We start from the raw sequence: 18,294 nt of genomic DNA on the forward strand, positions 1-18,294 counted from the left end.
ATATAAATAGAGAAGGCATGCATGCTTATTAATGCTAGTTATGGGACTTTACAGTTAGGGGTTTATTCATAAAACTCTGAATTCCAAAAACCCCAAAAAATTGTGTTTTTTTTTAGTATAAACTAAACATTTTTAGTGGAAAAAACCCCCCACAAATTCTTCAGTATTTATTATACTCTGAGGATGGAAAAATTCAGAATCTGAAAATCTGGCATCTCAGACCTGTCGAGGTTGCATATAAGTCAATGGGAGAAGTAACAAAGATTTTATCTGCACTAGTTTTCATGCAATAACCCAAAGATTTCGGGGTTTTCAGGCTAAAAATCTCATATTTTTCAACATTTTTTCGGGTTTTTTTTGCCGCAAACAAAATTTTCGTTAGAGTGTATTAATAAATAAGGCGAAAAAAACCTGTGCAGATTTGGTCTGAGTTTTTTTCAGAAACAATTGAGATAAATTCGGACTTCACAGATCCATAAAAAATTTGTATGATTCATTATTATGCATTACTACTGCAGTCTTTTCTTATCTAGTAGGAAGCATTTGTCAAATATAATGTATTTTTTATTTACCATTTTGTAGATGGGCAAGCAGCTAGTAGCAAGGTAGGAATGATGGGGGAGCAGTAGACACACTGAAACTTACCTATTATTGGCAACATTTTAAAAAAAAATTAAAATTTGAAAACATGTATTTGACAAAATACTTATTTTTATATAAGCTCAAGACTTTCCATTTTAATTTCATCATAATTGCACTGTAATTAATGGCAACATTCATAGTTAAATGTTTATATAACTTAATGCTGTTTTTGCTTGCTTTGTTATCATAGTAAAAAAGAAAAAAGTGAACTTACTAAATGAAAAAGCAGATGAATTACATCACACAGGTAAGAACCCCAGCATTTTTAAAAAAGTTTATTTAAAGGTAAACTTCCCCTGGGGAACCCTTGAAAATGTGATAACGAGCTGAAGCATATAGGTGCCATTCAAATGGCACATGTTCATAGCCCCTAGAATTGTTAAAAACATATAACCAGTTATGTTAGCTGATAGATATAGCTGGCTTATACGTAGGCATGATTCTATGATGATGCCATATTGGAAGGTAGCTAAAAACTGTGATTACTGACAAGTTGACATGGACCTCCTTCCAGTGTTTTTGTTTTGCCTATTACTTGTTTGCTCTTTAGAATAATCTCATGATAATACTTTTTATTACTTGTTAGCTTCAATTTTGTATGTCAATGTATTTACCTGCAATATTTCCACTGCGGTGAACTCTGAAACTGAAAACAAGGGTATTCTTAAAGATGTAACGGCTCATTTAGGACCACAAGTGCAGTGAGCAAAGTAACATTTTTGAGCTTAATAACCATGATTAATGTGTAGGGTTTAACTAAAGCAGATAGTAGGCCCACAACTGCGCTTGTGGTTGTTAAGCTGGCCATAGACGTAAAGATCCGATCGTACGAATCAACGTACAATAGGATTTTCCCATCTCCCGACCCTCCACTAACCATTCAGATCAAAGTCTTACCAATTCGATCAAGATCACCCAATGTTCTGCCCCTGACAGCAATCGTACGATACTTATGTCTGACAACACTAGTGACAGTCTCCCTCTGAAAATCTTACGATCGGCAATACATGCAGAGATATTATCGGCAGGCGACAGAAATTTTCTAACCTGTCCGATCGACCAAACGACCGATCTCCGACGGACGAAAAATGTCGGGACTCTCCCCACATGGTCCGAAAATCGTACGAATCCACGATTCGTACGATCGGATCGTTGCGTCTATGGCCAGCTTTAGTGACCGTGTAGGCTCTAGCTGTTTTAAAATCCAGCAATTTCAATTTATCAATAGTAAATAGCTGGACTTGGTTCTGTGATGATGTCAACAGTAACTTAGTGACTTAGTTTGGCGACTAGTAGAGACAACAGCTTAGATAGAACTAATTGTGTACTGGAAAGATCACAGTTTACTTATATTCACATGGACCTCCTGCAAGTGTTCATATTTTTGCTACTACTTGTTTGTACTCGAAATTATCTCACTGTAATTTTACAGTTTTAGATTTCTATTTTTTTTAATTTCATGCACTATTTGCAGTGTTTTTAAAGTTAGTAATAGTTATTTGTGGTAGATCAGATACACTGAAATGTACAGTGTATTCATTTCTATAGAATTAAAAGGATACACCATATTTGACAAATTTTTTCTAAACAAACTAAATCTAGACTTTGCAATCTCATTTCATGCTACTTCACAATTTTATTAACTGCAGCATTCATAGCTCATAAAAAGTCACAGAATTTGTAAAATAATAATGTTGTATTTCCTTTCTTTAATATTGCAGTGAAAGAAAATAATATAGATGAACCACCTGATACAGGTAACAACCCCAGCATTTTAAAGCTATTTATGTGATAATGTATGTATGTTTGCCTTCTCTTCACTGAAATCTGATTTTTTTCTTTATTTCAGTGGAAAGATTAAGACAGTTTGATTTGGGTCTGGAAGAGGAAACTAAATGTAAGTATGATATGTGATTTTATTATATGTGAATAATAACAAAAACTAAACAGAGTTTTACATCTGTTTTAAAGTTTCCTATAGTCAAATATGTGTGACAGTGTTGCATAATATTTTTGAACTTAGAAATACAGGGATGGCATCCCTTACCTGGAAACCAATTATCCAGAAAGCACCAAAATACAGGAAGGCCATCTGCCATTCATTCCATTTTAATCAAATTACGTTTTTAAAAAGTAACTAATTTTTTATGTGTAATATAGTACTTTCTACTTGAGCCAAATAAGATATAATTAACCATATTGTTGGCAAAACAATATGTAATTTTTTTGCAATTGCAAATTACAATATCAATGGAACTGTGTATATATAAATTCCCAAAAAGTCAATTAAAAATACTTAATTGCCTAACAACATCATTCATAGTTGTATATTTGTAACACCAATAGAATTGTTATTTACTAAACCTTGAATTTTAGTGGTCAGGCTTTTTGGGACAAAAACGCAATTTTTTTATGGAAAAAAAACCCTCACATTTTTTGAGATTTATTATACCCCAAATGCTGCAAAAAGCCTGAATCCAAAGATCCTCCATCACAGACCTGTCAAGGTCATGTATAAGTAAATGGGAGATGTCCTTATTCCAATTTGAAGATATTGTGCTTTGCAATTAATCAGGAGTTGCTGAGAGAAAGGTCTCTGATGCAGTACTAGCTGCTGAAAAACGTCTGATTTGAGTTATTTCATTAATAAATAAGGCAAAATGGGAGATGGGAGTTTGGTTGAGCTTTTTTTTTTATCGAAACCATGAGAAAATCTGATTTTATTGAATAATGTTTATTTTAATGTTGATTTAATATTTTATTATTACAGGGAAAGAAATTGTGGATTTACTTAAAAGAAAAACAGATAAACCGCTTGATGATCCTAACAAAAGTAAGCGTTTTATGTCATATGTATGTGAAATATTGAACAAACCAATGTTTCCTTTGTTGTTTCCTTTTCCTTTTAATAAAAATTTAATCAATTCAATTTATATACATAAAGATGATTTTTTTTTTCTCTCTCTTTATTTTAGTGAAAAGATTAAGACAATTTGATTTGGGTCTCGAGAAGGAGATTGTTGGTAAGTAAAATATGTCATTATTTTACAACAAATATAATAAATAATGAATTCTCATCTGTTTCTTTATTATTTCTTTCTATAGCCAAATTGGAAGTGTTGCATGATAAAGTCGATCAAGAAGGTAAGATTCATCTGGCATTTTTATTCCAATTCCACTTTTTAACTTGTACAGTGAACACCACCACTTTTTTTGGCCAGATGGGCAAAGATCCTCTCACTAAATGATTTAATCTTCTTTTTAACCTCCACCTTTACTTGTTTCTACTGCATTATTAGTATTACATTATATCAGTCATTAACTGGTCTCCAACACCTTCCAAATTTAGTTTTACTTGCACTTTCTTGCATTCACACATGCTTCTTTGCACTTTACTCAGGGAACGGAATTACAGATCTGGGTTTAGGCTAACAACTACATTGTGGGTATCCCTGCCAAGCACATATCTCAAGGCTGATGTGGTTGTCTACCTCAAGGCTAGGTGGCAGTTACCCGAGCACAATATTTACACCAACAGAGAACGGACACTACTTGTAATTGAGTTTAATGGCCTACGCCTGTCACTGTCGGAATAGGCAGTTGTTTTGCATTTTCTGACTGCAAACTGCCGGTAACAACCTTGCTAGGCTGTTGGCATTGAACGCTAATGGATATCACCTGTGGAAACCAACAGGTGTGACATTAGCCTTAAACATTATATAAAAGAAACATTATATAAAAGTAAACATATACAGCATTTTTATCTATGTATACTAAAACTGGGGAGGTTAATGTATTCCACAAAATAATGTTAATTGTATGATTTATGTTATTTTAGAAATGAGGAGTAAGGATTCAACAACCAAATCCCCATCCACAACCGCATCGAAAACGACCGAATCCACAACCCTATCACCAGAAGGTATCTAGTGCATATGGCTTGGATATTTTTATTGGTTAATAAGATTAAGGGGGTCATTAAAGGTTGAGTTGTTTTTTACCCCAAAAAATTGGAATAAAAAAACTCAACCTTTGATAAATAACCCCCTAAATAGGTTTATTATTAATATGTACTTATTAATACCAGTATTTATATTTAAAATATGAATGCATATTTTCAATATATAATAACAAACAGAGAAAACATATAAGATTCAGTAAAGTATAATCCCTATTGCAGAAGGAAAGGAATAGTCACTGGAGGGGGTACCAAATATTCTTGCTGTTTGTTAATTTGTATTAATTTTATATTTAATTTATGCTGCATAAAAGGCACTGCTTTCTCACATGATGACTGAATCATCTGCCATGTCATTCATATATATATATATATATATATATATATATATATATATATATATATATATATATATATATATATATATATATATATATAATGTCTATATGACTTGCATTAACATTAATGTTTTTTTTTTTCTTACTTTTTTTTCAGATGAAAGAGCTAGCGTGAAATTCAAAATCATACTAATGATCGCTTTGGTTGGATTGGTGTGGGTCATTGCAATTGTAGTTATTTCGGTTTTAGTCATTTATTACGTTACTACAAAGTTCCAGCATTTCCATGCTAGCATACTAAAGGAGATAGCAGAAAACAATGTTTAGAAATTAAGGGCAGCATGCAAAAAGAACTTTCCACTTCTGCTTCAGTATCTCTGAGAAAATAATATTGCAGGACCCCTTGCTGTAGTTAGCTCTGGAAGCCCTGCAGTCAAGTATACCAGCCTACCAGGCAGGTGTCTAAAGGAGACTCTACTATAAAAGGACCATAGTAGGAGTTTCCAAGAAGAATACCATGCACAAAAAAAGCAATCAAAAAGCCCATTCATCATTATGAAAAACTGCAGATATAGAACTTCACATCAAATAGTTATCTCCAGGTACAGCAAATTTAAGTGTTTCTATTACCAGCTAATGTGTGTTCTCAAAATAAAATTATTTTTGGAATGACTAATGCCTTTATTTAAACATATTTTTCAATTAGAAGTAACAAACATTTCTCAAAGTTCATTCTTTACAAAGCTGTTTGCAAAAGTTCTAACCTCCATATTATTTTACCAAAATGAAATATATAAAATTACATGTTATATCTTTGCATTACTACATTCCAACATTGTATTGCATTGCAAAGGGTTTTTTGGCTCCTTTTGTTCTTTGATGGTTTTTCAGTTAGGCATAGAAGAGTAATTTACTGTACACATCTCTGCCTATAATTTCTTAAGTAAGGGTTAAAGTCTGATTTTTGTATTTATGCAATTCTATATACAGTATGTCGCATAAAATATGTGAATACCTTTGCTTTGACTACATTCACATACGAACACCGAGGGCAACAAACTACTCTTGAAGTATTACACTAACCTAAAAAAAAAATTATGCATCCCAGTTAGAAGCAAGCAGAAAAAATATGATCCAAAACTACATTTGTATGTTTGTAAGCCGGAGTCCATAATCAAAAATTATGATTGGCTTCTGAAACAAAAAGGCAAAGGCATATATTTATCAGTATTCACTGGGGTATATTTATCAAAGAGTGAAGTTAGAGATCGCTAAAGTCCTCGAGATTAAAATTCCGCCACTCTTCATTCATTTCTATGGGATTTTGAAAGGCGTATTTATTAAAGGATGAACTTTCACTTTCACCCATTGATAAATACGCTTTTAAAAATCCCATAGAAATGAATGGAGAGTGTCGGAATTTCACTCTAAAGGACTGTGGTGATCTCTAGCTTCACTCTGTGATACATATACTCCTCCGACTGCATCTCACTACTTGAAGTCAAATTAAATCAGACAAGCTATAGAAATAAATGATTCCACAATTCAGTAAACAAATATTACAGTATTTTTTGTTACACTAGAAACACAACACTGCCGAATTCTTTTATAAATTATGTTTCTTTACAGATTTCTTTACCGTCTCAGCTATAAGGGAATACCAGATCTCATCCTCAGTGAAGACTGCTCTGGCATCTGTACACTTGACCATACCTCCCAAGACCCGGGGAAAAGTACAAACCTTATGGCTTATTGTGTAAACAACCCAACCTCAGAATCTGTTTTATATCCCAATGTAGAAACCTATGAGAACCTAACCTAACAATAAAATTGTTGTTTTTCAGTTTTAAAATGAACTTGTGTTTATTATCATTTCTTCAAAGGAAATTGTTTGGTTTTATCTTAAGCTGCAAAAAAATAGGCACCATTTTATGCAACTTTTTTGAATATGTTCCTTTATAGGCTGTTTCCTCCACGCATCACACAATTGTAGTCGCATAAGACCCTCACTGCAAGCACAGAGGCATTGACTGCAGTGGCAAACTAAATATTACTGAACCTAACAAGAACAAAATTCTGTTAAGTCTATTAAATTTCCTGGTTCATTTACAGCAGGCCCTCTACATTTCATAGCCTCCACAGATGCCACTTGGTTTGCTATTTCTATGGTTACTAGACTAAATAAATAGGGTCTATTATACAGAATACTTAGGGCCTAGATATGGAGTCTTTCTGTAATTAGGATAGCTATACCCAAACATATATGCAGCTCAGTTACTATCAATCAGAAGACAATCAGTTATTGGTCCAGTCCATAAGTCCAGAACATTCCATATCAAGAATGTGTTTCACATATACATCATTAAAATCAGTCTAGTTGGTATTTACACCTTTGTCGGAAAGGGATATTCTGTAATTTGAATCTCCATACCTTAAAACATTTATAAATATTAAATGTATGTAAATGTTAAACAGAGATGTTTAAAGCTTAACAGAGAAAAAGCAAATCATTTAAAAAAATGTAGAATAATCTGTTAAAATGGACTGTATGGGAGATGACGATCATGTAATTTGGATTTGGATATCAGGTTTCAGGATAAGAGATCCCATACCTGTGTGTGTATTTACACATGATACATTATTTATTGGGGGTTGTAGCAACACAGCATTAGATGCACCTGAGCGTGAGCGGTAGGGGTTAAGGCCTAGAGAACATAGACCATAGTAATAGATGATTAAATCCCGGGATGTAACACAACAGGGTGTATCTTTACATAATATATTCTAAGAGAATATTTGACACTGGATCTGCATGATTTTAGGATGAACAGAATGCATAGCTTTTAGAGACTGTGTATAGCAAAGTATTGGAACCACTCACAAAAACAGATTAACTGCAATTTACAACATGTTTCAGGCACATTGGCCCTTTTTCAAATGTGTACATCCAATTGTGAACAAAAGTATTTATAGCACCACATTTGTTGTCCCGCCCACCAATTACCAAGTGCAAAGTAGTTAAACCTTCAGTCCTTGTTCATGGCTTGGATGGTTGTTAAGCATAGCAGTTCATGTGCCAGTGTTTAGTGTTCAATGTGAAAGTGTCCAAGTCCGTGTTAGTGGCACCTTTCAGAATCAACCATAGCCAGAAATCACAGCAATTATTTTACAAAGTGTAAATAAAAAAGTTATGCACATAGATCTCTTATATATACAAGCACTTTGGTACTGCTCCAATTGAGCCTACCATAGAGACACTTGAAGAAATACATATTTACTGCCCCTTATAGTAGCTTTATTTGTCTTACCATTAGCTGGTCTCTATAATGCATATGCTCTAGCAATTTGCTATTCTAGACTGGGCAGCCTTCAATATCTGTGGAGGAAAGTAAACAGTTTATTATCCTAAAAATGGTGTAATGTTCCAGTGGTCATTCATGCCTATTGGGACCATCGTATTCATTTTTTTAATCCAGTAGGTTTCCCTTTGGGTCAGGATTTTTTTGATAACTATTTTGATAAGCTTGGAAATAGAATCTAGTAAACATTAAGATAGCATGCTGGAGTCCTCTAGTGACCAAACAGAGGTATAGCCATATAAACTTGTAATTTTCCAAAGCATGCTTGTTAGTAAAAAATTAGTTTATTACATCTTCAAAAAAACATCAAATAATCCCTTTATAGCACCTAACGCATTTCATGCTTAGCTAGCACTTAGTCATAGGCAGTGTCTGCGAATTTCCCAGTGCACAGAGCAGGAGAGATCAGCGTGGCACAGAGCACTTTGGATAACAGCGCGTCCGGCCCCACCGTTCGGCCCACCCCTTACCTGCCGGACAGTATCAACTTCCAGCCGCTTCCCAACCGGGCACTGCGGGCTACCTGCTGGAGGAGCGGGCGGTGTGTGTGCCTTGTAAGAAAAAGTATGCACATATATCATCGGTATGGGCTTTCTCGGTCCTCATGAACAGTTTGGGGGGCTGGTGATGGTGCTAGGGATAGAGCTACATACATACCGAGGGGAAAATAAGTCAATGCGCTGAGTTTTAATCTGATAAATTACTAAGAAAGTGACAATAGTTGGTTTTGATTAGTACAGAGCAATAAGAGGGAGCTACTGGAGTCTGTTCGAGCAGGTGCTAGCACTTTTCGTTTGCACTGGTATTGAAAATACCTACAAAGTGGACGGTGCTAGGCGAGATATATTTCACCCATGCTTTACATACCCTGAGCAGGACTGCCCAGTGTGTGTGTGGAGCGGGCAGTGTGTGTGAAAAAAAAAACATATTTTCTGATGACAGGATCCCTTTAATACATCCCACCCAATTCCAAACAAGACTAATAGCCTACTATCAAGCTGAGAATTATAGTTTAGTTGGATGTTTAAGGAAGTCAAGTGCAATATCCACAACCCTCATGGGTTGTCATTTCAGTGATATTTTCAGCATGAAGACCCACTGCCTCTTGGTTAGAAACAATGTCATTTTTATTATTCATAAAAGGGGCACCACCAGAGAATCTACTCAAGGACATTACCAGTATCTCACTGGCCCACAGGGATACCAGGAGAAGTCCTGGTGGGCCCAGGTGTCAGTGGGCCCTCATGCTGCTAGATATTAGTCTTATTTTATGGCCATTCCCTATTTTATTTGAGAACAAAGAGGCTAAATAGATGGAATAACAGATTATAGTATGCAAAGAAAACAGACTAGAGAGTAAAGGTTGAGTGAGGAGAGGAAAAATAATAGTATTGAGAGTGGGCCCCTGGTCTAAAATTACTTGGTGGTTCCCTGGTCAAAGTTTTTTTGTCACTGCTCAGTACTCATTCAGGTAGAGACTCCATGTTCTTTTAGCAAAGTAAAATAGGAAGGACTTCATGAAAGGTCTCTAGATTCCATTGCGTCTAATTCAAAGCCCGACGCAGATATAAGAAGCAGCAAGGGTACCTTTCTACACTATATTGTTTCCTTCAGGCAAATCATGACGGGTTACATTTCAGCACGTCGCTTGCATTGCATGAGGAACAAAACAAAACTTTACGACTAGGCCAACTGAAAGTGGGAGGGGCGTAAGATGGGCGGGTCGGAGATCTTTGCCTGTTGCTCTGGGAAAAGCGAACGCAAAGTTCGGGGCTTTAATAGTTGGTCCCGCAGTAACTCCTCGGTGAGGGGGGAGGTGGCCCCCAAGACACGGGTAGCCCAAACACAACAGCAATAGAATCTAGGGGAGCAGTGAACGGTGCAGAAAAGCGCGTAGGGAGAAAAGATGCAGCAGTTCACCTACACAAAGTGCTCTTTTGGTACTTTAAGGGCAAACGCAGTTGTGTGTGGAGGGATTTGAAACCGCCAGGAATAGTTACCGGAAAAGTGCGGAAAGATTGCGCCAAGGATATCACTGAGGCGCTATGGGCACGGCCATATGCACGGACTGGACAAGACTCGGCCGATAGCGAGCATATAGAAACAGGTACCCCAAACAGTTTGGAGGAGAGCAGAGGTCCAATGGATCGCCCCGCACCTCAGCAACGCCAGGACGACCTGCATCCCGCACTTTATCACTTTGAGCCGGGGCAGCGTCTCGGTCACTCCATGGGGGCAGAGAGTAGAAGTAATGTCCGGCAGTCGGAAGGACACTACGTCCCGGCGTTTTATGAGCGCTGTGACAACCCGCTAATAGTGGATACAACCGCCAATATACAAGAGGCACAACTGCACCTGGCGGAACGGGACGAGGTAGAAGAGCTACAAGAGCGAATGTGTGAGCTACGTGTGGCGCGGGAAGGTGACCGTGGGGCGCACACGTGTGGGCATCATTTCGGACACCAGGAATACACTGACACAGATATAGTTGGGAGCGAGTCCAGCACCGCGGAGGGTTCCGCTCGTCGGAGGGCGCTGTCGTTGCCCGTGGTGCAGCAGTGCCACAGTCTGGGGGTGGCGGGAGCAGAGGAGGACTGCACGCTCTTGTGTTGCTGCAAGCTGAAAAAGAAGGTCCAGTTTGCCGACTCACTGGGGTTGTGTCTTGCAAGTGTCAAACACTTCCTCCCGTCTGAGGAGCCCCTGGTGTCCCCCTCTGTGCTGGCCCGGCTGCAGAGTTACCCCCCTACTGGGTCCCTCCAAAGAGCCGACTTCAGCCTGTACACGGAGCCCGACAATCCTCTGACACACGAGCTACGTGCTAAAGTGGAGGCGCAGGGGGTGTGCCTTGAGCAGGCTTCTGATACCCAGTGGGGGGTTCGCGGGTGTGCGCTGGTGAGGGAGTCGGAGGACGCGGTGCAAGTTAAAATCAGGTATACTTTCAACGACTGGCTCTCACACTTGGACTGTCCCGCTGCTGACGCACCTACTCCTGCCCCTGGCCCGCAGCGCTTCCTATTCACTCTCTGCTATCCCCCCGCCACAGCCCGAGTCCAGTTTGCTATTTGCTGCAACTTGCCCGACGGCCGGCAGTTATGGGACAACAATCAGGGTCTCAACTACATTGTGTGCTGCCACCAGGAACCACAGCCGGACTTCCAGGCCTCCCACATGGAGCAAGACGAGAGCTGCATTGAGATGCATTGGTAGCAACACCTTCTGGGATAATCCCTTGGAATTAAACACCTGCTTGTTTGCATTTGCTCGATATTTTCCTCCCATTTTTGCACAGGAAATCCATGGTATAAATGTGGAGAAATACTAGCCCCTTGATTTCACACGGGTGCAACTCTTTTCTTGCATAGAGGCACTGACTATTAGAAATGTCTCTCAATTATGGCACAATCCTGAGGGGGTGACAAAATGCCTATATCACTAGCATTAATACTTGTCTGCAATTGCAACAGTAATCATTTCATGAAATCATCACACTGATGTATGCTACATGTTAATAAGCTACTGCACTCACCATTCTGCCTTTTATACACTGGTATCAATGCAATATTTAGCAAACTAATTCTGTTCAGCTGAAGTCTAAAAAAATAAGGCGTTTCGCAAAACGCTGCAAGTGAGGAAATATTCCTGTTGAAATTGAGGTTGGGCCTGTCATGGAACAGATAAATATAAATAACATTTATACACGCGCACATGATTTTGTTATGATTCAGTTCTATGGCTCGTTCTGTTTTCTGCCATGTAATCTGCTTCCAGTGCTGGAAACAAATGTGTGAGAATAATCTATGTAAACATTGGTTATGGCAGCTACTAGACATCCATTCAAAACATAAAAGTTGCAAGGTAATTGTTCTAGAGTCTAGACCAGTGGTCCCCAACCAGTAGCTTGTGAGCAACATGTTGCTCTCCAACCCCTTGGATGTTGCTCCCAGTGTCCTCAAAGCAGATGCTTAATTTTGAATTCCAGGCTTGGAGGCAAATTTTGGTTTAAAAAAAAAAATCAGGTGCACTGCCAAACAGAGCCTCAATGTAGGTTGACAATCAACATAGGGGCTACCAAATGGCCAATCACAGCCCTTATTAGGCACTCCAAGAACATTTTTTCATGCTAGTGTTGCTCCCCAACTCCTTTTACTTCTCAATGTTGCTCATGGGTTCAAAAGGTTGGGGATCCCTGGTCTAGACTATGGTATTTTTTCCCTGGCAAAGGTTGCTGAGATGAAATGGCAGAAAAACCTCTATCTTTGCAGCTGACATGCTTAAACTGGGTGAAAGCACCCATGACCACCTTCCATGGATTACATTGACTTGTATTGGAAACAACATGGAAGAAAATGTCTGCACTTTCAGCCTAAAGATGCTGAGGTAAGGCTTAGGCGATACAGAGCTCTTAAGGTCCCCATAGGCGGAAAGATTTCTCTTGCCGAACGACCAATTTAGGGAAGTCTGACCAATCCTTCAAAATTATCGTGCGGTTAGTAGGATTCGAACATTTTACGATTTTTCATCCGACATCTGTCAGGAAATTGATCGGCCAGGTTAAAAAATCTTTATCGGTCCCAGTGCAATCTATCTATTTTGTTGTAGGGCCAAGCAGCTCCCCTTTGTTTTCCTGGCAAATTGGTCTTTTTAGTTGCTGGACAATTTGTACGATCGTTCCGAGATAATCATGGTCTCACGATGATGATCGGATCTGTTAAAAATCTCAACATCTACGGCCAGCTTTAAACACAGGCTGAGAATCTGCCACTTTGCTGGCATCTGCTCACTTGTGTGTCTGTATCCGGAGGCATTGTGTCAACCTAGATGCAGATGCACAGGTGGATTTAGGCACAAAACTGCATATGATAAACATTTAGCACCAACATATTTTCTGTCTGCACCCAGGCCACTGCAATGCCTCTGGATGCAGACACACAAGTTAGTGGATGGGCAGCCCTGTGTGGCATTACTAGAAGAGTTTTTTGGGCTAAAAGTGCTAATACTTGCAATTTGGGATATCTCTGGAGTCCAGGGATGCCACCTCACTCCTTTAAATACCGGCCACATATTGAATCAACATACTGCATGGCTAATCAGCAAATAACATAGACGCACGTCGCAGACTGAACTGACTTATATGTAGCCATGCAGCATGCAACTAAATTGCTAGCTAGCCATGCAGGATGTTGATTCAATATGTGGCCAGTATTAAAGGGGCGAGGTTCCTAGTGGAGTCACAAGGCAGTCATGGACATTTTTCAATTGTCTGAATTAAAAAGAATGTATACACACTATTATCCATACCTGAAAACAAAATCATTTATGAGTGTTCAATATGGTGAAAAAAGTCAAAAGTGAAGCCGTGAAAATCATGAATTAGGTAGGGAGGTACTGTGTAGGCAAGTCAGATATTGTACAAATTGGTAAAGCAAAGTTTGCATGCACTCCCCGGCCTTCCTCTAATGCTGTAGCCTGGTGCTCAGTCCTCTAGGGAGATGGCCCTCCCCTGGATCCAATGCAATGAACAAACTAGCTACTGGCATCAGCTGACGAAGGGGCCAGCCCCAGAAATTGTAATTTTTTTTTCTCGAAACAATAAACACTTAGGGGTGACCCCGTGTTGCAATTGCTACTGTGCGTCAATACTTCATGTGTTCATTGCATTATACAAATTGGTGCCATGCAGATTATTTTGGTCAACTAATGTGTAAATGTATTTGCGGGTGACGGCTATTGATTGGCCAAAATAGTTTCTATTTAGCACAGACTGATGGTTTTACAGCTTTTGACAAATCATCCATGTATGGCCATTATAACAGTTTAACTGGAATAATATATATAATATGGAGAAAAAAATTGGGTCATAAATATATTTTGTCCTAGGAGCACACTGTGTTAGTGTATATTAAATCATTTCATATATGATGTTCGTAAACCTTAACTGCACTGCATATTTGTAGTAGGGTTGATCAGATTAAAGCCAGCTTCTTATAAACTAATATAAAATCCACAAGCCACACATCTAGCTTGCATTTGTTAGAATTGCAGCCATGCATCTAAATCTCACCATTTTCCATATTTGTCATAGTGCTGCCATGTGCATCCTTGTTTTCTTCTTGGGACACCATGAATTATCAATGAATGGGAGAGATCAATCACCAGAGGGACTGATGGGTATGTCTGTGGCCATAGGGACTGTAGAGTTTCCATGCTTTCTGTAATGTGGATGCACTGATATGTTTTAAAAAGTTCCCTACAGTTTCTGTTTAGCCATTTTGTGTGTGCTCAATTTAATTTAACATGCTGGAAACCCCACTCAGACATAATTATTTCTTGGAACTATAAGATAAATAATACTTTTTATTTTCTGTCCAAAATGGTGCAGACATATCAACTAATATCTGTCATGGAGGTGATTGTGATAATATGGATTATGATTTTAGGGAGTCCTTATCTTCCTAAATCTTGGAGTTGGCTGATATATCTGCATAAAGCAGTAGTTGTTCCAACTGAACCACAATAAAAGATTGGTAGGAGTGGCTTTTAAAATGCTGGCATGCTCAGGGTCAGAATTCAATGTCGTGGCCTGTTTGTTTGCGTGATTATCACAATATTTACATTTTAGAATATCAGTTGATTTCTTTTCTGTTACTAAGCCCTTTTATTTATATTTTCATTACAGATAATGATATTTTAGATGTGATGATGTGCACTCTTTCTGCTTTAGGCTAAAGCAAGATGGTGCTGAAAATAAGCCTTGTGATATATGCAGGCCTAGAATCAGCTCCTAAGATGGCATTAGCCTTTTGTCGTGCCTACACCCAGAACAATTTTCAGCCCAGGTTCAGGTACAAGCAGCTGATTTTCTTAAATGAAATCCGCTGTGTACTTGCACCCTGGGCGACACAATGGATTCGGGTGAAGGCAGGACACAAGGCTAATGCCAGCAAAGGGGCGTATGTATGTATGTATGTATGTCGGCAGACTGATATTGAGCCCTATCTGCCATTAACCTAAGGTACAAAGTGGAACAATTTCAAGAGAAAAATGATCATAGGCACAGGTCCTATGGATCCCAGGCACTGAGTTAAAAACATGTAAGTAGTAATAATTTACACTGAAATAGTGGCATACAAATATTCTGGTTCCAGAGCCCACCATCCCTGCATTTTTTTTTTATATTGTCCAATAGTAGCCAAAGTCTAGAATCATACATAGAGTTATTTGTTGTGCAGGTCATTGGGGTCTTCCCAAAGTCTAACTTTATTACATTGGGTTTATTAAAAAGATGGCTTAGCTTTTTAAATTTGCAGTTTTCATGTGTGCAAATATTGGTGTAGCCATTCAATCCTACATTATTAATTAAAAGTGGTGACACTTGCCCAATTATAACCTGAATCTTGAAAGGTGAGTTCTATTTTCAAATTAGGTTGTTGCAGAAACATAGCATTTAACACTGTGGCACAGTGTGACTTTTAGCAGAAAACTTAGCGAACTACCCCCCCCAATAAAAAAAGCCCCACCCACTAACCTAGATATTACCCCCTCCCATCCCTGCTTCCTCTCCGCAGAGAGTGTCCCTGAATTTCATGTCCATGTATCACAGTAGCGCAGTGGAGCTCATGGGCGCCATCTTCTGCGTCTTCTTCGGATCATCTTCCTTCCCTTCTGCAATTTCCACAACTTTTCTGCAAAAGCACAGTTTGTGTAAATAGCAGTCTGGCTCCAACTGCGCATGCTCCCAATAGCTCAGTGTTCGACGGTCCCTTGCGGAAATGACACTTTTAGGAATAATGTGCTCTGCAGAGAGAAAGCAGGGATGGGGAACTCTAAGTTAGTGGATGGGACTTTTCTTATTAGGGGGGTTTAGTTCTCATTTAGAGGGAATGTTCACCGTTGTAAAAGTTTAAGAAAATAGATTTGCCTGTTTAAATATTTGCCTTTGGTTTGATAAACAAAAATGCATTGCTTTAAATATAACTACCTGGAAAGGTAGCATTTCATAGATATTTAGTAAAGCCAGGGAGTCGCTGGACTGGTGATGGAGTAATGATGTCACAAGAACAGGAAGCAAAGTGAATATATCAAAACAAATGCTTTTTTGTTAATGAAACCAAATTATAAATCTTATTGAAAAGGGCAGATCTATTTATTTTACAATGGTGAACACCCCTCTTTAAAGGAGAACTAAACCTCCATTAAGTGAAACCCCCAATCCCCTTCACTCCATTGGCCCCTTCCCTGCTTTCTCCCTCCATAGTACCTTACATGAAAAAGTGTCCCTGACATTAACGTTGGCATATTAATGCAGAGAAGTGAAGCGGAGCTCTTGGGCGACATCTTCAGGATCCGTGTTTTCCTTCGGTGCAGTAGGCACAAATACCAGACTGGCTACCAACTGTGCATGAGTGACAACGCTCAGTGTCTGCCTTCACTTCCGCAAGAAATCCGAAGATGTTGCCTAAGAGCTCGTACATATGGCACAAGTGTTAGTGTCAAGTTATCTGACCTGTAGGAACTTTTAGGAAATCTCCACCATGTCACCTCCTATGTAGACCTTTTATCAGGGGACTGCTGCCTGTCTTTGCAAAATTGTGTATCCAAAATGAAAACGATAGCAATGGCAACTAGATGCAAAAGAATCGTAGGCAGGGATTGTGTTGTGACCTATTAGAAAATCAAATCAGTTCTGTTGGTTTCAGGCTGGCCTTCACGTCATTAGTTTGCATAATGCTGCTGCTTTGTGGTTACTTATCCAGTAACCAGATAGATACCCATTCACCTCTAAAGGGTTGGAAAAGAATTTCAGCTGAATTGCACTTTCCAGGCAAAGTGCAGTTACACAGACAGCTAATTGTATGGTTGATCTTAAGGTCTCCCTGGACATGCATTGGCTAAAATTTGGGACATTCAGCTGATGTGACTACCACGTGAAAGTGCAAGCCAAGGTAGTTTTGACTCATGACTCTATACATGCAATTATTTATTAGTTGGGCTGTTTTTTCTGTCTTTTAATACTGGTTCACTAGTACCAGAGATTAAAACTGAATTATTTTTAGGGGGCCATCATGGTAATGATCTATAGTTCAGCCCAGGGCAAGAATTAGGTGAAGCAGAAGAGGCAGTGCCTAAGGCACAAAGGTGTGGGGGCATTACATAACTCGTCTGCCTTCCTATCCTAGTTCTGGCCCATTTGTAACTTTGGTGGCCAGAAGATCAGCAATCGACTATCACTGATGGAGCATTGGGGAAGAGGGTTACATGAATTGCTGGGCACCCATAGTGTCTGGCCCAGCACTGTCTGATATGGACTGAATGTTATTAAAAAAAGTGCAACTAGTATTATATGCAGTGTGATCATATGACTGAGGGCATAGCAGCTTATGTTTGTCTGACAAACCCAGCTAATGGTATTTTTAGATGCAGTACTTGTACTTTTTGTTAGTTGGAGGGCAGCAGAAAATATTGAGCATAAATATTACATGCAATTACCTTTTACAGTTAGTATCTCATCGTTTAAAGTTAAAAAAACGTGCAATTTTATTTTTATTGTGTTTGAATTTTTTGCTTCTTCTTACAACCTGAAATTTAAGATTTTTAGTCCTGGCCACCATAAGGGTAGAACTACACAGGCAACTTCTATGCGTTTTCCGCGGATCATATGCACCAAAACGCAGGCGTCGAATTGGATGCGATGGAAAATAAGGTAAACAATAGCAATGTCGTATGGTGTCGCAGCATTCATCCGACAAGACTGTCGGATGCAGACGCTTCATGCTGCATCTGCATGCGACAGTCATGTTGTGTCGGATGAACGTTGCGACAAAATCTGACATTTGTATTTCTTACCTTATTTTCCGTCACATCTGATTTGACGCCTGCGCTTTGGCGCATCGGATCTGATGAAAATAGAAGTTGTCCGTGTAGTTCTACTCTAAAGCAAATTGTGAGGCGTCAGTGGGTCAGATCTGTCTACTAATGTATCAAGTGAGACCAGTTTACA

At 38.8% G+C, this 18,294-nt stretch overlaps 1 protein-coding gene across 1 annotated transcript; it reads left to right on the forward strand.

The window, feature by feature from the left end:
- The first annotated feature begins 10,104 nt into the window (after nucleotides 1-10,104).
- Nucleotides 10,105-11,825, forward strand: LOC121394686 (protein phosphatase 1 regulatory subunit 3G-like). The gene has a single exon (XM_041566276.1). It carries the CDS (start codon nucleotides 10,440-10,442, stop codon nucleotides 11,502-11,504), a length of 1,065 nt encoding a protein of 354 aa, XP_041422210.1. The 5' UTR covers nucleotides 10,105-10,439; the 3' UTR covers nucleotides 11,505-11,825.
- The last annotated feature ends 6,469 nt before the right edge of the window (nucleotides 11,826-18,294 follow it).

Source organism: Xenopus laevis, chromosome 6L (assembly GCF_017654675.1).
Source record: "Xenopus laevis strain J_2021 chromosome 6L, Xenopus_laevis_v10.1, whole genome shotgun sequence".
Classification (NCBI taxonomy): domain Eukaryota; kingdom Metazoa; phylum Chordata; class Amphibia; order Anura; family Pipidae; genus Xenopus; species Xenopus laevis.